The following is a 21,318-nucleotide window of genomic DNA, read 5'->3' as shown; positions in this document are numbered from 1 at the left end:
TGTCTCGGACTCAACTTCGAGAGAATCACCAGCTCAATAAATGATAGGTATTATTTTTAGCATCCAAGACAATACAATCAGATGCAATACCAATGCATGTGTATTATAGATCTAGATACCCTTATTTTATGAATATGTTAAAGTGTCCTAACACCTTGTTTCTGCTAAACTAGTTTTTTACATGGGAAATTTACTTCATTATCAAAAACAAAAGTAGAACTTTGAAAAGTGCTCCGATTCCACTTGTAGAATGCCCCCCCGCCCCACTTTTTTTTGGCAAAAAAAACAAAACAAAACACAAAAAAAAACCACAAAAAACAGCAACAACAATAATAACAACAACAAAAAACCCACTACAGTGGTTATTATTCTGATTAAACTTGTTTCATTCCACTCCTTCCAGGGTGTCTTTGTGGCTTTTCTTTCCCAGATGTGCTGTGTAAACTATGGATTTTGGGATTCCATTATTCTGACACCTTAGTAGTAATGATTCCCAATGAAGGTAATTGATGCTTCCCTTTCCGATTGTCTCAATGACTGGGGTGTGCTACTACATTTCATGTCCTGCCACACACGGGGCATCACACATCATGACAGATCACCCCAAATTCAGCATCCAACACAACTATCAAATTTCCTGTTGGACGTTTATGGAGGTGAAAAACTAGTTTGTAGAATGTCTAAGCCAAAACTCTATACCATTGTGCAAATAAATGCAAAGTGTTTTTGCACTGAATGTTCCAGGAAAACAACTACCATGTAAATGTAGGGGAAATTAAACTTCATGCTGATTCAAGTTCTACCAAGAGTTTTTCTCCATTTTGAAAAATCACATTTCCATTGGCAATGCTGTTTGTGGTATCTGAATCACCCATACAACACAGTGTTGAAGTCTGCCCTTGTAGGTGTTGTATTCCTCCCGCAGCTGCAAACAGCTGTCATCACGTTCTCTGGTGCAGTTGTGCCTAAGCATTTGCATACTTGCATACATGCTATTTTATATATTATGCTTCTAATTTCTACTTTATATAACAGTTAGGACACTTCATTGACTTCTGAAAACGAGAAAGGTTATGGGTTATAAAGGTGGTATTCTAAAATATTTGTTACACAGGAAGTGTTGACTCTGACGGATCTGAGAACACTTATCTTAGAACAACATGATATGGATATTCGCTTGTTAAACTTCCATTCATTCTTCCATTCAACATACATTTATTAAAGTATCTCCTGGGAATAAAGGATACAGACAAGAAGACATAAGAATCCTAGCTCTAAAGGTGTCCCTGTCCTCAGGGAGTGATAGGTTAGTGAGAAAGATCACATATTTAGGAGGAGAGATACAAATTTAGACAAGTAACTAGAAGGCGATGTAGAGTATGACAAAACCTTCTAAGAGAAATACAAACAGCATGCTTTGAAGATTCAGAGAAGGGAGTCATTACTTCTGGCCAGGTCAGGGAAGGCTCTGTGAAAGCCCTGGCCTTTGTATGAGGCTTTAGTGGCTGGGGAGCCGTGAGGTAGGAGTCCCCACATAACAGGTCAGGAGTGACTCAGTGCCGTCCGCAGCTGTGCCGCTCCTGGTAACTGCATAGGCTGGTAAGCCCGGCACGCTTTCCACACTTTTAGACAGCAAATGGCTAAGCACTTTGACAGCCAACACAACAAATGCCTGTCATAATAAGCAATTATTGATCGGGGAGACATTTTTATGGTGTCCAGGGAGTAACTGAATTATCTGCACTGATGTGTTTGAATTTTAATTGTTTACCAGTTCACTGGGAGTAAAATATGGCATAATAAAACAAATGATACCCCATTCCTTGATATCCCAGCTCTCCTTGAGCATGACCTTCCTTCTGAACTACCTTAATCACCCAAGATGAAAGACAAAGTATAAGCGCTTTTATGATGCTGCTCATAACACTCATGAAATGTTTCACTGTTGCTGTGAATAATACACCAAGAATAGACAGCATGTAAACAAGTTTAATTACTTAAGACTGTGACTCTCCACCAACACATCAAACACATTCTTAAGTTAATCACTTTAGCTCATTTAGAGAAAATGACAGGATATAATGCTTAAAGCACTTATTATCACCCAAAGGATGCCAGCAAATACCAACCCATACAAAAATTATGAAAACATATGAAAGTAAGCCCTGGCTGGGTAGCTCAGTTGGTTAGAGTGTTGTCCTGATATGCCATGTTGTGGGTTCAATTCTTGGTCAGGGCACACACAAGAAGCAACCAATGAATGCATACATAAGTGGAACTAACAAGTCAATGTTTATCTCTCAAATCAATCAATAACACACATGTGTTTGTGCATATAGATAGATAGATGGAGGTAAGATGGAATAAACAAGTAACCATGGCACCATTCTATTCATTAAGTTCATGGCCATTTTCAAAAGTGAAGGAGAGAAAAGCACTATTATTTCTAGGGCAAGGACACCAGACATTTCAAGTAGAAAAAACATATTTACCCCCAAAAGAGATCATGTATTTTGTGCTTCCGTATAACTTAGTCTTTCTCTGAAACATTCCTCTCTCCTTCATGGGCAGTATTATTTGTCTGATTTAAGAGTCTCAATTACAGAACTTGAATGGCAAATGCATGACAGAATAATGAGAGTGGGAGAGAGCAGAAGTGGCCATTACTCCACTCCTCTGCCCCCTAAGTGGGATTCAAGGCCATTATCACAGATAGCAAGGACATAAAAGACTAACCCTAGATATTATGGAGAAATGTAATATCAGCAAGGAGATAATTGAGGAATAAAAGAGCTAACTAAATTAGTGTTTGACTGCATGGTTTTGGGTGACACAGATTTGTCCATAAAAGGCAAAATCTCTTCATTAAGTGTGGTCCTATAGAAGGAAGGTAGTTTTTTCCCCCATGGTGCATTAAAATATATGGGGTAGAATTTTTGGTTCATTCCTTGAAATGTTAATATGAGTGTTTTTCAAAAATTTTCAGAAAATCTTATTTTACTTGAGAGGAATATTTTAGACAAGTTGAACTGGAACTAGATAAGCCCTACAGTATAAATCTTATCATTTTCCAAATGTTTAACGCTGTTCCATTTCATTCCATAAACATATAAATTATTGTGCCTGTGATGTGATAGCTACCCTGCATCATCAAATTAATCTTCAATAACACTGAATTGCCCCTTGCTGTTTTCCTTCACATATAAGAGCTTACTAATTGGTCTAATTTAAGTAATTTGTCAGCTGAGCATGAACAAATTAATCTTATTCTATAATGTTATTTAATAAATAGTAACTAATATTTATTGAATTATTGCCATATGCCAAAAATCTTCTAAGTGCTTCACATGTTATTTTATTTATCACATACAACAAAATTTATGAGACAGGTACTATTCTAGTTTCTCTTTCCTAATGAGAAGATTGAGGCACAAAGAAATAATTTGCCTTAGGTCACACAGCTAGTGAGTGGTGGAGCCGTGAGTTGATTTATTTACTCCTGCTCCAGAGAAACCACCATTCTGTAATATAAGATAATAAACCATAGCAAAGCAATAGACCTTACATTTAATGAGTAATAACTTAATGCCAGGTACTGTCCTAGGGTTCTATTGACTGAGTTTGAAGTACAGTATAATTCATCTGTTTCTGATTGCTGTTCTGTGAGTTTTGACAAATGCACACAGTTCTGTAACCACCACTACAATTAAGGTAGTGAACACATGTAACGCCCTTTAAAATTCTCACGTGGACTTTTTTGCAACCAACCAACCCCTTTTCTCCACTCTCAGAACCTGGCCACCACTGGTCTGTTTTCTGTCCCTATGACTTTGAGTTGTCCATAACATCATATAAGTGAAATTATATAGTTAATCTTTTTTTGTCTGACTTCTTTCACTTAGCATAATGCATCTGAGATCCATCCATGTCATAATTTTTACCATTTTACTACTGAGTAGCATTCAGTTGTGTTGATATACCAAGGTTTGTTTAGCCATTTCCCAACTGAGCACAATTTGGGTTGTTTCAAGTCTTTGACAACTACAAATAAAACAGCTATAAATATTTACACACAGATTTTCATGTGAACATAGGTTTTTGTTTAACTCAGGTAAATACCTACGGGCTAGACTTCAGGGTATATGGTAAGTGTACATTTAACTTGGGTTTTAAAAGTGGTAAGGGAAGAAAACTTACTGATAGACAATGAGTTTTAGAATATAGCTATAAATAGCTCCTGGTAGAAAATAATAACTAGAAAAAGACTGGAAAATTTTATATTTTATTTTAATCAATAATATGTAGAATTGGCAAGGACTTGGGGGGAAGGGCCATTTCATGCCCAGTCGGTAGAAGGTGGCGAAGTAGTCCAACTTTTCTGGAGAAAAATGTGGCGGTACATATCAGAACGTATCATGTGCACTGGTTCCATTTCTACCTTCAGAAACATTCACACTCATGTCCAGGGGCAACTGTGCACAAATGTTCACTGTGTTATTATCTGAAACTGTAAAAATGGACACACTGTGATGTCTATCAACAGAGAAGGAGACAACTTACGACAAGTTTCTTCACCCTTGGAATACCAGCCTGCAGTTTTAAAAGAAAGAAATAGATCTCTGACAGCAAAAGATGTCAAAGATATTATTGAAGAGAAACACATATTCTGTAGGGCATTTGGTCCTGTCCAAAGCATTCATGGAGACATTTGGTCCACACCAAAAGGTCCTAGGTATTTGATCTGGTCCTGAACATTCGTGCTTAGAAAACGCCCTTGATTTCAAAGACCCTATAACATTTATTTCTACTTTTGGTTTACAGGATTCCTACATTAAAATAATACCATGTTTTATTGGTCTAATAATTATATTTTGGCTGTATTGCCAGTAATAACCCCTTTGCCTCGGTAGCCTAGTTAGTAATGGTACATGAGACCAGGTAGGTGGGTCAGTGTGGGCCAAATGTCTCCGTGAAGGTTTAGGTATAGGACTAAATATCAAGGACAAAATTTCATATCAAGGACAAAATTTTAAGGACATTTTGGTGTGGAACAAATGTCTCTGTGGATGTTTCAGACAGGACCAAATCTATGCTTGTGTGTGAGTGGGCACATATATATAAATACACACATATTTTTACATGCATACGTATTTGTGAAAAATATAAATATTCACACATACATATATATGTGAGGACATGGAAAGAACACCCGAAGGCTACACAGCAACCTCTATGTAGTTAAGAGTGGGTTGAATGGAAACACATGGATGGAGCAAGAGAGCATGAGACAAGAGTCTTGTTTTTTACTTAATATAGTTCTGTATCACTTCGTTCATTTCAAAACAAGCATGCATCATCTGCCACATAAAATAGCAAATTGTAAGGAGAGCCAACTGATCATTAACTATCAACTGGCAAGCAATCCCTATTGCATCCTCCTCTGACTTCCCCGCCTGCCTGTAAAGACACAGAAAAGTGGAAACGCGCCAAAACTTACATACAACTTAATGCCTAAATCTGGACAGAAACTGTGGATCAGATGGAGCTAGTGGTTCTTTCTTGCCAGTCATTAAAAAGTCAGCCAGAAATCTGAACTCTCCTTAACCAGGGCAGTACACCTGCTTTCACTCATATGAACCATATAACCAGGACCACCACCTTCCTTGCCTCTGTGTTTCTGCCATCATTCTGCAACCACATAGAAACAACCATAGAAAACAGCTGAGCTTAAATGGAAATAGTGTTGGGAGATGAAGGAAAGGTGTCTGGCAATAATTTATTGGATCTTCCTCACAAATGTGCACAGCCCTGACTGGCGTGGCTCAGATGGTTGAGTGTCATCCTACAAAGCAAAAGGTTGCTGGTTCAATTCCTGGTCAGGGCACATGCCTGGCTGTAGGCCCTGTCCTGGTTGGGGTGTGTGTGAGAGGCAACCAATACATGTTTCTCTCACACACCAATGTTTCTCTCCCTCTCTTTCTCCTTCCCTTCCACTCTATCTAAGAATAAATACAAAATAGGTACAAAATAGACAGGAGGAGGTTAAGAACAGTACAGGTAATGAAGAAGCCAAAGAGCTTACATGTATGATCCATGGACATGAACTAAGGAGGGGAAATGCTGGTGGGAGGCAGGATGCAGGGCAGAGGTGAGTAAAAAAGAGGGGAAAAATGGGACAACTCTAATAGCGTAATCAATAAAATATATCTAAAAATATGCTAATATTTTCAAATTATTGAATTTGTACATACACTTAGACACAAAATTCCTCTTACAGAAATTTATTTGAAAGGAAAAAATCATAGTGTGCAAAAGGATGTTGCTTTATTGGGGTATAATACTAAAAACGGTGAATCATCCATATGTTAAAATTGGTTAAATAACTTTAGTGTAAATATATTGTAACTATTAAAATTGTGTTGAGGAAGAATATGTAATAGGAAAGAGAGGTATTTACCACTTACTCTTAAGAATTAAAAGGCATGCTAACAAGTAGTATTATCATCTGATTTAGTTTTTATACAAATATATATACAAAGAAACATGATGCAAAGGCTCTACATCAAATGTTAATTATGATTATCTGTCTATGGTGAAACTGAGTGATTTTGTTTTCTCTTTTTATTCCCCTATGCAGCAATCTCTAGAATTTCTACCATGAGTGCTCTTTTTAAAAAGAGTCTTTTTTTTCTTTTAAGTTTGTGCAAAATAAAGTAAAGAAATATCCTAGTGGGAATTGCCATGATATTCAACTTCATGAATGAAACAAGTAGGAATAAAGAAGTGTAGTGTTCCAAATAGCAAATAAAAATTAAATGTACTAAAATGGACCTTTCCATTTATTGTTCCTTCCCAGATTTTTTTTTTGGAACCTCACTATTGGAAAGTATCTCTACTTATAACATATAAAAGCTTGAGAACAACTTGTTCTGAAATCTTTTATTTATTACCAAGAAAGCATAATCTTATTTGACTGGCTGGCACTCTTGGTTTTCCATCTACTTTAGAACAGATGATGTATTAGCTACTAACTTTCTTTTAATTATTTTATACAAGTGAAGCTTTCTCTTTTTCGGCTACTGAAAATACTATGCATACTGACATTACTCCAAAGAATATCAGCACAAATTCAATAGCACACTTCCAGGAACTAGATAAAACACAATCCCTAAAGTCTTTCATCGTTTACCCCATTGAGCAGTGACTATTACTGAGGTGTAGGCAATGTGGGGTATCAGAACTTTAAACTACAGTAGTCTCCCCTTACTCGAAAGGCAAACTTTCCAAGACACCCAGTGGGTACTGAAACCTCAGATAGTACCATGTCCTACATATACTATGTTCTTTCCTATACATACACACTTATGATAAAGTTTAATGTATAAATTAGGCACATTAAGAGATTAACAAAAATAACTAATAATAAAACGGGACACATAACAATACACTATAATAAAAGTTCTGTGAATGTGCTTCCTTTCTCAAAATATTGTATTATACTGTAATTGCCCTTCTTGTGATGATGTGAGATGATGCAATGCCTAGTGGTGAGATGAAGCGAGAGGAATGACACAGGCATTGTAATGAAGCATTAGACTACTATACGGGTTACTTGAACATAGGCACTACCACAAGTTGATATGATAACCAAGATGGCAAGGTACTAATGGGCTGGGAGCACATACATTGTGGAGACGATGGAAAAGGGTGGTTCATGTGCCAGGAGGAGTGGGATATTGCGAGATTCCATCACGCTGCTCAAAATAGTGTACGATATAAAACCTATCGATTATTTTTTCTGGGCTTTCCCATTTGATATTTCTGGAACAGTGGTTCACTGCTGGTAACCGAAACTGCAGAAAGCAAAATTGCAGATAAAAAAAAGACAGTTGAGTTCTAGTCAAGATGTGTAAACAGTAAACACAGCTCGTCTCCTCACACAACCACATCAAAATTACAGCTAAAATATAGAACAACCATCACTCAGAACAATCAGAAATTGAGTTGAGTGGAAGTCTGACAACTACGCAATTAAAGAAACCACATCCATCCAGACTGGTAGGAGGGGCACAGATGTGGAATGGAATGGTCCCACATCCATGTGTGGTAAATAAAAATTGGGAAGGGATAGCTTGGGAATGAAGAGTCCCAGTCCCACACCAGGCCCCCCGGGCCCAGGGTTCCACTGCCAAGAAGATAAGTCCCCATAACTTCTGGCTGCAAAGACCAGTGGGAATTAAGTCAGTGGAAGAAGCTTCTAGAGTCCCAAGCAGTTCCTCTTAAAGAACCCACACATGGATTTAGTCAGACTCATTCCCTCTGAGCTCCAGCAGCAGGGTAGCAGCTTGAAAGGCACCAGTGCCACACAGGGAGAAAGTGAAGTGTCTGGTATCAAGGTAAGAACTGGGGGACAGCTTTCTCTCAGATGGAAAAGTAGGCACAGGCCATTGTCTCTCTTCTGAACCCTCTGCCCACAGAGGCACAGAGCCACAGAGCCAGCCATATCTGAGAATCCACCAACCTGGCTAAAACTGCTTCTTTATGCACATCCCCAGAGACTCCATCCCACCCAATTTACAGGCCCACCCAGCTGCTTTTCCATATGAATGGCTGGTTTTGGCTCATACTTCACAATTTCCTAAATCCTCTCCAACAAGCAACAGCCAGCCTCAGTGAGCTCCCTCTCACTAAGTGGCCCCAGGCCCAGCACTACCAGCAACCAACCTAGATTCACAGCTTGGCTTCTCCTGGGACTCTCCAAGTCATGCACAAATAACAGCCATTTCAGATTGCTTTATAGCTGAGGCAGGGTGGCCCCAGGCAAAACACAGATGGGGGCCTGTACCACCTTGGCCTGTACCACCCAGAAAACCCCAGGGCCTGTGCATGCAGTGGACAGCAACAGTCCATGTCAGAGCACAACCACCCTGCTCCTGACAGCTGATCCTCCACAGAGGCCAGAGATTGATGTTCAGTTGTCACAACTGTTCCCTGCAGCTGACTGACCTGGGTAAATTCCTCCCATTGATCTGCCAACAGCAATCAAGACTCAACTGCAAGAGGAGGGTGTACTCAGCCTACACAAAGGGCACACCTCAAGTACCCAGCTTGAGTAACAGGAGAGGCTTGCCAGTGGACTCTACCTGCATATCACCATGCTACCAAGATAAGGAGTCATAACACCTCTACCTAATACATAGAAATAAACACAGGGAGGCTGCCAAAATGAGGAGACAAAGAAACATGGGTCAAATGAAAGAACAGATCAAAATTCCAGAAAAAGAACCAAACAAAATGGAGATAAGCAATCTGTCAGATGCAGAGCTCAAAACACTGATTATAAGGATTCTCAAGGAACTTAGTGAGGACCTCAACAGCATAAAAAGATCCAATCAGAAATGAAGGATACACTAATTGAAATAAAGAAAAATTTACAGGGAAACCACAGTAGAGTGGATGAAGACAAGAATCAAATCAATGATGTGGAACATAAGGAAGCAAAAACAAGCCAATCAGAAGAAGAAGGAAAAAAAGAATCCAAAAACATGAGGATAGTGAAAAGAGCCTCTGGGACAACTTCAAGCACTCTAATATTTGCATCACAGGGGTTCCAAAAGGAGATGAGAAAAGCAAGAAATTAGACATCTATTTGGAAAAAAAAATGAAAGGAAACTTCCCTAATTTGGTGAAGGAAATAGACATCCAAGTTCAGAGAGTCTCAAACAAGGTGGGTGCAAAGAAGTCCACTCCAAAACACATCATAATTAAAATATCAAAGATTGAAGGCAAAGAATCTTAAAAGCATCCAGAGAAAAAGCAGTTAGTTACCTACAGGGGAGTACCCATAAGACTGTCAGTTGATTTCTCAAAAGAAACTCTGCAGGCTAGAAGGGACTGGCAAGAAATATTCAAAGTGATAAAAAGCAGGGACCTACAGCCAAGATTTCTCTACCCAGCAAAGCTATCATTTAGAATTGAAGGGCACATAAAGAGCTTCCGAAGACAATAAAAAATTGAAGAAGTCCATCATCACCAAACCATTATTATATGAAATGTTAAAGGGACTTATTTAAGCAAAAGAAGATCAAAACTATAAACAATAAAATGGCATAGAGTACATATCTGTCAACAATTAAATCTTAAAAAAAAACAAATTAAACAAACAAGAAGAACAAAGACAGAATCATGGATACAGAGAGTGTTTTCACAGTTGTCAGATGAGAGGAGGGTGTAGGGAAACAGGTGAAGAGGTGAGGAGATTAAGAAGTACAAATAGGAGCCCTGGCTGGTGTGGCTCAGTGGATTGGGTGCTGGCCTGCAAACCAAAGGGTTCCTGGTTTGATTCCCAGTCAGGGCACATGCCTGGGTTGCAAGCCAGGTCCCCAGTAGGGGGCGTGTGAGAGGCAACCATAAATCGATGTTTCTCTCACTCTCTTTTTCCCTCCCTTCCCCTCTCTAAAAATAAAATAAATAAAATCTTTTTTAAAAAGTAGAAATAGCTAGAATAGCCATGGGAATGTAAAGTACAGAATAGGAAATGGAGTAGCCAAAGAACCTAGGCATGACTTACGGACACGAACAATGATGTGGGGATTGCCTGAGGAGGTGGGGGTTGCTGGGTGGAGGGGGACAAGGGGGAATAATTGGGACAACTGTAATAGCATAATCAATAAAATATAATTTAGAAAAGAAGAAGAAACAAGGACTGTTGCCACAGAGTTGCCACAGGTTCTCTGACATTTCTCTAGTAGGGTATGCCCCCATTCTGCAGACACTCCCCAGCCACCTCCCCAACACAATACACACATACAGGTTGAGAATTTTGGTGTTTGTAGATGTTTCTAATGAGAGACTGCTGTCCAGGTCAGTGGCATAAGGACAAAAAGCTCAGGACAATGTCATAAAACATTTGATTAACCCAGGAGAGAACAGCCTTTTGTACTAGTAGGCTAGCAATAGGTTATTTCTTGCTCATAAATTTGAATGTTACCTTTGAATCTCAGGCCAGGTTTCAATTTGTTTACCACCCCACCCCCAGGAATTCATCACAATGGAAACAAAACAAAAGACGCTATTCTTTGTGTTGAAATGTAGCTTTCTCCTTCAATGGGTGAATAAATAAGCTGTTGCAAATCCAAGTAGTGCGATATCAGCCATCAAAAAAGGAAATAAGTTATTAAGCCACAAAACACGGAAGAACAAGGCAAAACTATGGAGACAACAAAGATAAGTGGTTGAAGGAGGGCCACTAAGCGGAGCACGGGGCTTTTTTAGGGCAGTGGGACTATTCTGTATGACTCTATCATGGCAGAGAAATGGCATTACATTTTTGTCAACACAAAAATGAGCCCTAGTGGAAAGTTTGGACATTAGTTACTATTATCAATATCAGCTCATTAATTTTAAGAAATGTATCATACCTAAGATCCATTGAGAAAAGGCTGAGTCTGTTAGAGACAGCTATGAAAAGTAAAAGAAATTTTGTCTGACCTTTAGTCCACAGGCAGGATTTGGCAGATAGGTGAGTGAAGGGAGGGCGTGCCCAGAAGGGACACAAGAGCCAAAGGGCAGAGGTGGAACAGTGAGGAAGAGGAGGCAGGTACAGAGAAAGGACATGACTCTGGGACTTAAGAGAAATGAGTGTTAGCAGACAGAGTGGGATAAATGATCACAGTCCTTGAAAGGCAAGCAGGTGGAGTTTATGTCTGGTTTAGTGGGCAGTAGGAGGACTTAGAAGGTGTTTGAGCAGGGGAGTAATACAAGATATACAGTCAATGCTCATTATTCATGAATTTTGTATTTGCAAATTCTCCTACTCGCTAAAATTTATTTGTAACCCTCAAATCAATATTTATGGTCATTCAGAGACGTGTGCAAAAAAAAAAACAAGACTTAAAAAAAGATTAAGAACCCAAGATGCTAATAATAAGGGAAACTGTTGGGAGGTAGGGGCAGGGGATAGATACGAACTCTCAGTACCTTCTACCCATTTTTTTTGTAAACCTGAATCTGCTCTTTAAATAAATCTATTAATTAAATAAAAATTTAAAAGTTAACAATATAAAATATGTACATGAATAATGAAAAAATAACTTACTTCTGGTTCACAATCAGCCAGTCCCGAACATAGGTCTGAACACAGTCCCTGACGTGAGGGTCCAGGTCAACTCTAATGAGATGGGAAATGAAAGAAAGTCATGTTACCACTGTGTGAAAACAACAAAGCAATCCCTTATCATAACCCAGGCGACAGCAGCGTGACTTCAAATCCATGTCAAATGAGAACGGTAGGGGTATTCTTACACACTCATCCAAGTGAATTCCTGAAGCAATAACATTTTTACTTTGGTGAGAAATATGTTAACATTTTATGCTTTGTGGGTTTTCTTTATTGCAGAGAATCATGTTCAATCCTACTTCTCCCTAAAGGCATTCTGACACAAGACAGGTAGAATGAGCTGTAATCGCATACAAAACAAGAAAAACAAGTATAAATACCAATTTTTCACTGGAGTAGGTTAGAGATTTTTTTTGCTCATGTGTAACCTTGTTAGGACATGCATGTTTTCTTTTTGAAAGCCATGAAGAACAGTGGTCTTATGCTTTGAGGAGTTGACAGGCATTGGCTTTGGTGGGTGATTATTACTTGGGGTGGTTCTTGTCACATCCACATAGGAGAGTGTCATGAGAGATACTCTTCAGAAGCTTCCAAGTCTTGAAATCAGAAATGACTACCGTATTTCGCTGTGTAAAATGCCCTCTCATGCAGAATGCACCCATGTTTTTGTGCACATTGTACTGGGGTTATTATACCCACTATTATACCCATGGTATGTTATCATTATACCCATGTATAATGCCCATCCTTACTTTCCCCTCAAAAATTTGGGCAAAAAATATACATTATACATGGCAAGTATGGTAATTTCCCACAGTAACAAAGTTTATTTGCTGATTTTCCCCAGTGTTTTGGTATTAGAGATAGAAAGGTCTAAATACTGCAAGTTTAATTTTCTTGTTTGTAAGGAGGGTGTGAGACCAATATTTACTGTGTGGGCTTGCTGTTAGTATTAGATGAAATATTGTAAAAGACAGACATGTGGTCCCTGGGCCCTGATGACCTAAATGCTAGCCCCACTCCTTATTAGCTATGTGACCTTGGGCTAGCCACTCAACCCTTCTGTGCCTCAGTTTCTTCACTTTAAATTGGCGATATTAATAGGGTGGTATGTCCTTGAGAGAGGTGTGATGAAGTTTAAGTCAGTTAGCTTGTGAGGTGAGCGTGATGACCACTCCACTACAGAAACCACCTAAATAAGCTAGCTTGTGAAGTGCTTAGAAGAATGTCCCGCATCTGACAGATCACACTCAAGTGCCATTTATTAAGCATTGGGCAGGGATGTGATCACTTCAAATGAAGTAGTTCAGTTAATTCTCAATCAGCCCCATAGGGCAGGTGCTGCCATTATTCTCATTTTGCAGAAGAATGACCTGAGAAGGATCTGGCTTCAAGTCACCCTGCAAGCGGTGACCAGAACTCAGGCAGCTCACCTTTGGAGCGCAGGCTTATAACTTCCACATATCACTGCTCAACATACAGTCCTGGGCTCAGCCCAGGGGGCTCAACAGACCAGCTCCTGCTCACTGTGATGAGCATACGGAACTTCAGTCACACACAACACCTTGGGGGCAAGGACTGAATTAGTACAGGTGGCTGTTTTCAAGTCACCAAACAATGTTAGCTATAAAGTCTAGTGACAAAGCAGTATTACACTAAAAAATAACGCTAAGAAAAAAATTAACTCCTGTATCATACTTCAGAAAATAAAGATCCTCTGATCTGTAAATTTATTGCAGGTATCTAAAACAGGTTCTTCCAAGATTCTAATTCATTTGAAAAAATTAACCATGAATTTTACACAAAGAAATCATGTTAAATGATTCTTCCAAAGGTAGAAATAATAGACATTACCTATATTAAAGCCATACTTGAACAAATGGACTGAAAGCAGGGAAAACTGCTTCCCAAGGATTATACAGTTTTTATTTTGTGGGAAGCATTTTCAAAATGTTAAGAACTGATTGTGTGGTCAGCTCTCCTATGTGAATGCAAACTGTCTAAACAGCAGGGCAAAGGGTCAAAAATACCGTATTACTGTCATCCATCCTCCTTAAACTGTGATTAAAAGAAATACAAACTGGAACTAGAAGAGCCCAGAGTAATGAGGGCGGGGGCCATGTTTCATGACCTCCTTTTGGGGACTTTTTTGAGGGGGAAGATGAGAAGGTCAAAAATGTCCAGGGGGATGTGAATCTTAACTGTGTTTTGAAAATGAATGCAAATAAAAGTTCATGCTATACCTCCAAAGAGGCATTGTTTTTTATATGACAGAAGTAATAAGAGTCTTGTTTAGATATAATTTTATTGTTTGATACCAAGAACTAATACCTGTACCTATAAACACATAGACTAATACACTGTGGAAAATGAAGCCCTAAATAACTATCCATATATTCACTCTAAGGAGCTTTCTCCATTGTTTTTCCACTTGACAAACATTTCTTCAGAGGAAGGAACTTTTTATCCCAGTACCTATGCTCAATAAATGTGGGTTCAACTTATGTTTATAACTTGATCCAACCATAAACTAAAATGCTTGTGAATGAAGGCATTTTTAAAAAAACTATTTTTTTATAAAAAACCTAGACATATTTACAAATGGAGGAACTGAGGCTCCATGTGGTCACATGACTCGCCCAAGTTCACTGAGCTGACACCCAGCCAGTCTGACTCCAGATCCTGCACCCTTCACCTCTTAGTGAGCATTCTGGTTTGTCGCATTGCACCCCAAGCAGTTCCCACACGACTTTTCGAAGCTTCTGGTCAAACCAATTTGAAAACTTGTCTACGTGTGGCTCATTGCATCACAGTAGTCATCCTGCACATCTTATTAGAGCTGAGTAATTCTGTTTATTTTTTTGGAAGTCCAGAATTAGGGCATACCCCCTTACCAAAAACAGGCATGACTGTCACAATCCCATTTACAGCTTAAGAAAAATGACTTACCCTTCCTCCGGCAAAGGGGGCTGCAGAGTCCGACATTCCTTGGGTGTGAACACCACCTCCAAGTTGTCTTCCGTGAAGTCTCCCAGCTCCTGGGCAAGCTCCGCATCCAGGCTGTTCAGGTGTGTCATCAGAAGTCCTTCAAAGTCCACTGGCTCCACTGGTTCATAAAACTGAGGCTGTAGGGATAGGGAAAAGAAAAAAGGAGGTTACCTGAAAGGAGGTTTCCAGGTAAAAGCACCAGGGTGACAGCAGGTGCTTGCCTCACTCTCCCTTCCCACTCAGTGGGTGCCTCACTCTTGGTGCACAGCTCGGTGGAGCTGCCCTGCGAGGGGCTGTCAAAGACAGAGCAGCGATAGGGAGAAGCAGCGCAGCGTGGAAAGTCGAGTCAGAACATGACAAGCACTTAAAATCATACCCCAAGGCAGAATTTTTCTCTGCTTAATTGCCGCTTGATGAGAAACCCTGAGGAGATCCAAAATGAGATCATAAGGCTTTGCTGAATTTTTATAATTTTTCCTGCAAAAGCTCTCTGAGGCCATGTTTACTCAAATATAGTGAAGTAGTGAATAGAGGCAATTTTCCAGAAATTCAGGCAAACTCGACATTCCTTTGACTATTTAGACACACTGTTTCCTTTGGCCTGAGTTATCCTATACGTTGACTCTTGAGAGCACTTCTTTCATAATCACGGCCCGCAATGAACCAGACTTGGGGGCTGAAACACTCCAAGGCAGTAATCTCCAGACACTGCTGGGCTGACCCGGGGCTGCTTGGGGAGACGTTCCCACTGACTGCATTTGAATGAGCAAACTAAGGGCAATTGGCTGAGGTTTCATATGGCTACAACACCGGGTGTAGAAGGATGGGATTTCTTTCCCTCTTCAGTTATGTCTTTGCGCAGTGGAGAGGATAAAAGAAGTGATAGTGAAGGTAATTAAAAAAATAATTTTCTCTAGTTGATAAAATAAAAAGTTGGCAATATCAACAAATTGTTGTCTTGTTTGTGAAGTCCAAAGACTTAGGAACCACTGCCTTAAAGGAGTAAAAGAATCACTTAGATTAGCTGATTTGTGTAATAATAATAATAATAATAATAACAGCAGCCCTCTAGTGTTCATCCATGCCAGACTATTTGCAGTCATCAGCCCAAGGAGGCGCTGTTCTCTGCCTCTGATCCCCTGCTCTGTGGACCAACAAAGCAAACACCCCAAATTCCTGACTTGTGCTGCCTTGACACGAAACAGGGACAGGTCCGAAGGCAGTGCTAATAAAACCGGTTTTCATCGCCCTGAAACTGCGTACCAGACTAGGTGCTTGAGTTCCAAGTTGAAGAGGAGGAACAAAGTACTATTGAAGAGACAAAAGGAAACAAGATGAGAGAATATAAATGTGTTTTTCTTGTCCCTCCTGTCGCTGGTGGTGGGAGAGACATGAGTGACATGTTGGGGAGTGAGAACAAAGTTGAAAATTGAGTAAACAGTCACCCTCCTTTTTGCCTGAGATTCCTTTTTTTTTTTTAAAGATTCGATTTATTTATCTTTTATTTATCTTTTAGAGGGGAAGAGAAGGGAAGGTGAGAGGGAGAGAAATATTAATCTATGGTTGCCTCTTGTGCATCCCCTGCTGGGAACTGGCCTGCAACCCAGGCATGTGCCCTGACTAGGAATCGAACCATGGTTGTTTGGTTCACAGGCCCGTGCTCAATCCACTGAGCTACACCAGCCAGGGCTGCCTGAGATTCTTGAAGTCGGAGGACTTACACAGTGCCAGAAGGGGCAAAAGGGGCAGGAGAAAAAGCAACAGACATACTTCAGTAGGGCAGAGCAAAGGCACTCTCCCTAGCTCCCCCTGGCTTCCATGTGGTGTGACAGAGGCCAAAGAAGTTCCCCTTGCTTCTAACTGGAAGGGGCTTTGGAAATCTAAGGAGAAGACCATAGTCCTTAAAGGTTGCCTCTCAAAAGGAAGTGATGGGGACCAGAAGGGGCAGGGGGAGTCAGAGATCAGCCCGTGCATGAGCCAGCGTGGGCGCAGAGTTTTGCAAAAGGACACTGTTGACCTCTGCCACAGGGAACGACAGGCATCATCTATGCATGCAACAACAAGAAATCTACTGCAGACCTATGTGAGACCAACCTCGACAGGGAAAGTGAACTTTCTCACTCCTCACCACAACCCAGCAGTTTGGAATTGGGAACTGAAACGAAACTTTTGAAGTGAAGAAAACGGAATGTTTTGCATTCTCAATCTTATTACTGTAAAGTTTTACACTCTGAGCTTCTCATGAGATTGGCTGCTCAAAGTAATAACAATAAACAAGGAAATGAATAATAAATATAAGTTTAATATGAAGAATATCAATTACTCAAGCAGAGGTACTGCAAATATATACTTAAACATTATATTAAAGCACAGTTTGAAGCAGTGTGACTCTAGCACTAATAACTAGTAAGCAGAAGTTTCTATGGAGAAATGGCATGTGTGTGAAATCATCGAAGAGAAAAAAAATTCAGTTTCTACCCAAGTATTGTACTTGTCATGTCCCTGAAATTCAAAGCCACATATGATGAAAAACCTGGCTGATAGCATCTCCTATTATCTCTAAGAACCAAGGAAAAAGGGTGGCTGCCTCGTTCATTCAGCAGTTATTTGCTGAGCTCCTGCTGAGCACAAGCCACTGAGTTGGGCATTAGGGGCACAAGAGAGTACAGGACATAACTCTCATGCATCTTTCCATGGATCTTTAGTCAACGATCATGAGATGGTGAAGTCTGTTACATGTAAATCTCACACGTAAATCACTATCTTTAAAGGGGAAAGCTATGCTAAAAAACACGGTATCATCACTGACCACTAATTGTGTGGCAATGTGCCCAGATCATAAAGCCATAAACTTTTGAGGTCTGAATATTTCAGGACCGAACAGACTGTAAACACAAACTGTAATGACAGGATTATTGAGGATGGTTCTAGCACTATCACAAGCTGGCATTTAATAGTCTCCTCTACCTTTCTCTAGTGAAACTAACAAGGGTGGAAGCTGTTCTTTCCAAATGTGACGTAAACTAGTCTTGCTCTTGGCAAGTGGGTGGAGAGCCCACGCTGTTAACAAAGCCTCCATGCATATTATTCCTCTTGCAAATTGAAATAATAACCAGGAACCAAGTGAGATTTCTATTCCCTAAATGATTTAAAGTCTTAATCTCAAGAGTAGGATGTGTTGTGAGGCAATCAACACATACATACAGATACACACAGTATGCCTATTCAGTGATAAGCAAAGGGAGAAAATAAATACCAGAGAGTGTTACAGTTGTATTACACGTCATTGGGGGCTGAAGTTTGGGAATGGGGTAGGAGGTGTTATAAGGTCACCCCCTAAGACAGGACTTTGGCACTTGGGGACCCAAAAGCCCAATATGAAAATTAAGTTATTTTGTTTTTTCTGCTACTGAGCTGTGCGTGGCACCCTAGTCAGTGGAGATCCAAGACTAGTTTAAATAGTATAATCCAGAGTAATTTCAAAATTACCTTACACAATGAATTATCACATTGTGTCTATCATTTGTTAAAATAAAAAAAACACAAATAATCAAAACAAAAACATCCCCTAAAAATGAAAAAAATAATACAAATTACCCTAAGTCAGGCCTTATCTGTTGTGATGGCTTTGTGATGTGTCGGTCTGGCTAGGCTGAGCTCCATGCCTGGCATTTCCTTCCCAGCCTGTTTCCAGGTGGGGTGGGCTACGAGACTTTTCTCTTGCCAGAGTTGGAGGACAGAAAGGGGGCTGCAGCATACACCTTCTAGTGATACAATCAAACATTAATTTAAGTACTGCTGTGAAGGATTATTATCAAAGTAATTAAAGTCACTAATCAGTTGACTTTAAGTTAATCAGAAGGGACATTATTCTGGGTAGTCTAAATCAACTGGATACCCTTTCAAAGGAGGTAGAGACCCTCTCGAGGTTCAGCTCAGGCCCTGGAGTTCCAGCTTGCTTTTGATCTTGCCTTGCTGACTGTCTTGGGGACATAGCCAGTCACCATCAGTGAGTAAATCAGTTCCCTGTATTCAATTTTTTAATATGCATACTTATGTGTCCTCCTGGTTCGGCTGCTCTGTCTGAACCTGGACTAACACACTACTTCCATTAATTCAGTAAATACTCACTGGGGTTCTACGGCAGTGCTGCACTAGGCTGAAGGGACACAGTCCCCGTCCTGAAGCACTTTTCAACACTTTTCTAGTACAGACTTGTGCAGTCTTTCTTTCTAGCTACTTTTTCTCAGAGGCCTGGTCAACAGAATACTAGAAATACACAAAAAAGATTTTAAACACCCTCACAATTTTAATTATTTAGTTATTTAAGGGACTTTGAGCTTTTCCTTGTCCCTCAATGCACATCAAAGACTGGTTCTCCTGACACGGGGTAGGATTCAGTTTTATCTGAAACTGAAAATTCCTGCATTTGCACTCACGGAAGAGCCACGGAAACATCAGCTGGTTTCTTGCAGACCCAAACTCTGGGCTCCGGACCCCTCAGGCTCCCCTACTAGGGGCTCTTCACTGCTAGGTTCCCGGAAATCCAGTACAGATTCAAATATGAGGACAGAGGAACCCACCCACCATCTTCCTGAAGTCTGAATGGCACCTCCCAGATGAGATCCTGGGGTCTCACTCTCTCAATTCAGCCAGACACCCTCTAAGAAAGAGTCAGGTAAGTGACTAAACTGAGACTGACAACACGCTGAAAGGCAGAGGCAGGTGGAAGTGGATCCTTCAGCAACTTGGGATGTTTGCTGACCCACCCCTGGGTCCTGCATTGATAAAAACCATCCTTACAGTGTGGTGTGGCCCATCCGGGGCACAGCTAAGCCTGGAGGAGACAGCCAAAAATTGTGGATCATCTGTAGATTTGAACAGGCTGCTGAGGGCTAGATGTGGACAGCATCTGACATTGGCTTACGCCGGCGTCAGACAGCATCAGAGGGAGACAGCATCCAAAGGAAGAAGCCAGCAGGCAAGCACTAAACTCTGCTGAGCCAAATTCCACTTTGGTCTTTTCATTATTTTTGTTATTTTTTTCTTTTTCATATGCTTCTATTATTTTTTCTTTTATTTACCTGTTTTTCTCTATTTTTCTTTCACATTTCTTATTTTACTCTTCACTTTTCTTATTCCATTCCTCCTACTTCTTTCCTTTTCTTATTTTTAACTCTTTCTTATACTTTGCTCTTTTTTTGCAGTTTTCCTCTTTTTATTCCTTACTCTTATTGTTCCTCTTCCTTCTCTCCTTTTATAATCTTTTTTTCCCCTTTGGTCATCTTGTATTCTTTTTCTTCTTTTACCATTCTATTTCTCTTTCTACTTTTATTATGCTTTGCTCCTTTGTCATTGATTTTGCTGCTGTTGTTAAGTTTTGTTTTTGTTTTTGCTTGCTTTAGTTCTGTTTTTTGCGTTGTCTTATTTTGTTCTGTCAGCACCTGCACAACAGTGTACAAGATGTGGTGGGGGCTGAGCCTCTCAGTTACCTCGCCAGAGGGAAGATACCACCAGTGAGCAGGCCAACGATGATCAAGACCGGAATACAACAGGAATGCTCCCACAACCCACACCAGGGACATTCCTAGAACCTCCATCTCAGGAAATCAAGGAGGTTATACAACTGAGTCCCACAGGACTTCCACCACACAAAGTCACCTCACAAAGACAGGGAGTCAAAGCATATCTATCTAATACATAAAAACAAACAAAATGGAGAGACAGAGAAACAATCCCCAAACGAAAGAAAAGAAGGAATCCCCAGAAAAAGATCTAAATAATATTGAGGCAAGCATTTTATTAGACATACAGTTCAAAGTGGTGGTTATAAGGATGTTCAAGGAACTTAGAACTATAAGGAACTTAGTGGAAACTCCATCAGCATGAACAAGGACATAGAAACTATGAATAAGAACCAGTTGGAAATGAAGAATACAATATCTGACATGAAGAATACACTAGAGGAAAGTAAAAGCAGGCTAGATGAAGGATAGAATCAGCCATTTGGAAGACAAGGAAGAACAAAACACCCAGTCGAGCAACAAAATTTAAAAAGATTTAAAAAGAATAAAGATAGTTTAAGGGAACTTTGGGAGAACACGAAATGTAACAAAACCTGCATCATAGGGATACCAGAAGGGGAAGAAGGTCAGCAAGGGATAGAAAACTTGTTTGAAGAAATAATGACAGAAAATTTCCCTAGCCTGGTG

At 40.0% G+C, this 21,318-nt stretch overlaps 1 protein-coding gene across 3 annotated transcripts in view; it reads right to left on the bottom strand.

The window, feature by feature from the left end:
* The window catches only part of DOCK8 (dedicator of cytokinesis 8), a 221,000-nt gene that overhangs the window by 140,203 nt on the left and 59,479 nt on the right, over window positions 1-21,318 (bottom strand). For all 3 annotated transcript variants that reach the window (XM_037061714.1, XM_037061715.1, XM_037061716.1), the window contains 2 exons: window positions 15,068-15,243; window positions 12,098-12,169 (listed from right to left, as the gene is read on the bottom strand). In XM_037061714.1, coding sequence (XP_036917609.1) covers window positions 12,098-12,169; window positions 15,068-15,243 — 248 coding nt within the window. The remainder of the gene's footprint in view (window positions 1-12,097; window positions 12,170-15,067; window positions 15,244-21,318) is intronic.

The sequence above is a fragment of the Sturnira hondurensis genome, unplaced genomic scaffold (genome assembly GCF_014824575.4).
Source record: "Sturnira hondurensis isolate 20B ecotype Veracruz unplaced genomic scaffold, ASM1482457v3 Scaffold0013515, whole genome shotgun sequence".
Taxonomy (NCBI): domain Eukaryota; kingdom Metazoa; phylum Chordata; class Mammalia; order Chiroptera; family Phyllostomidae; genus Sturnira; species Sturnira hondurensis.
Note: the sequence above shows the minus strand (reverse complement) of the source record. Positions and strands in the feature narration are given on the sequence as shown.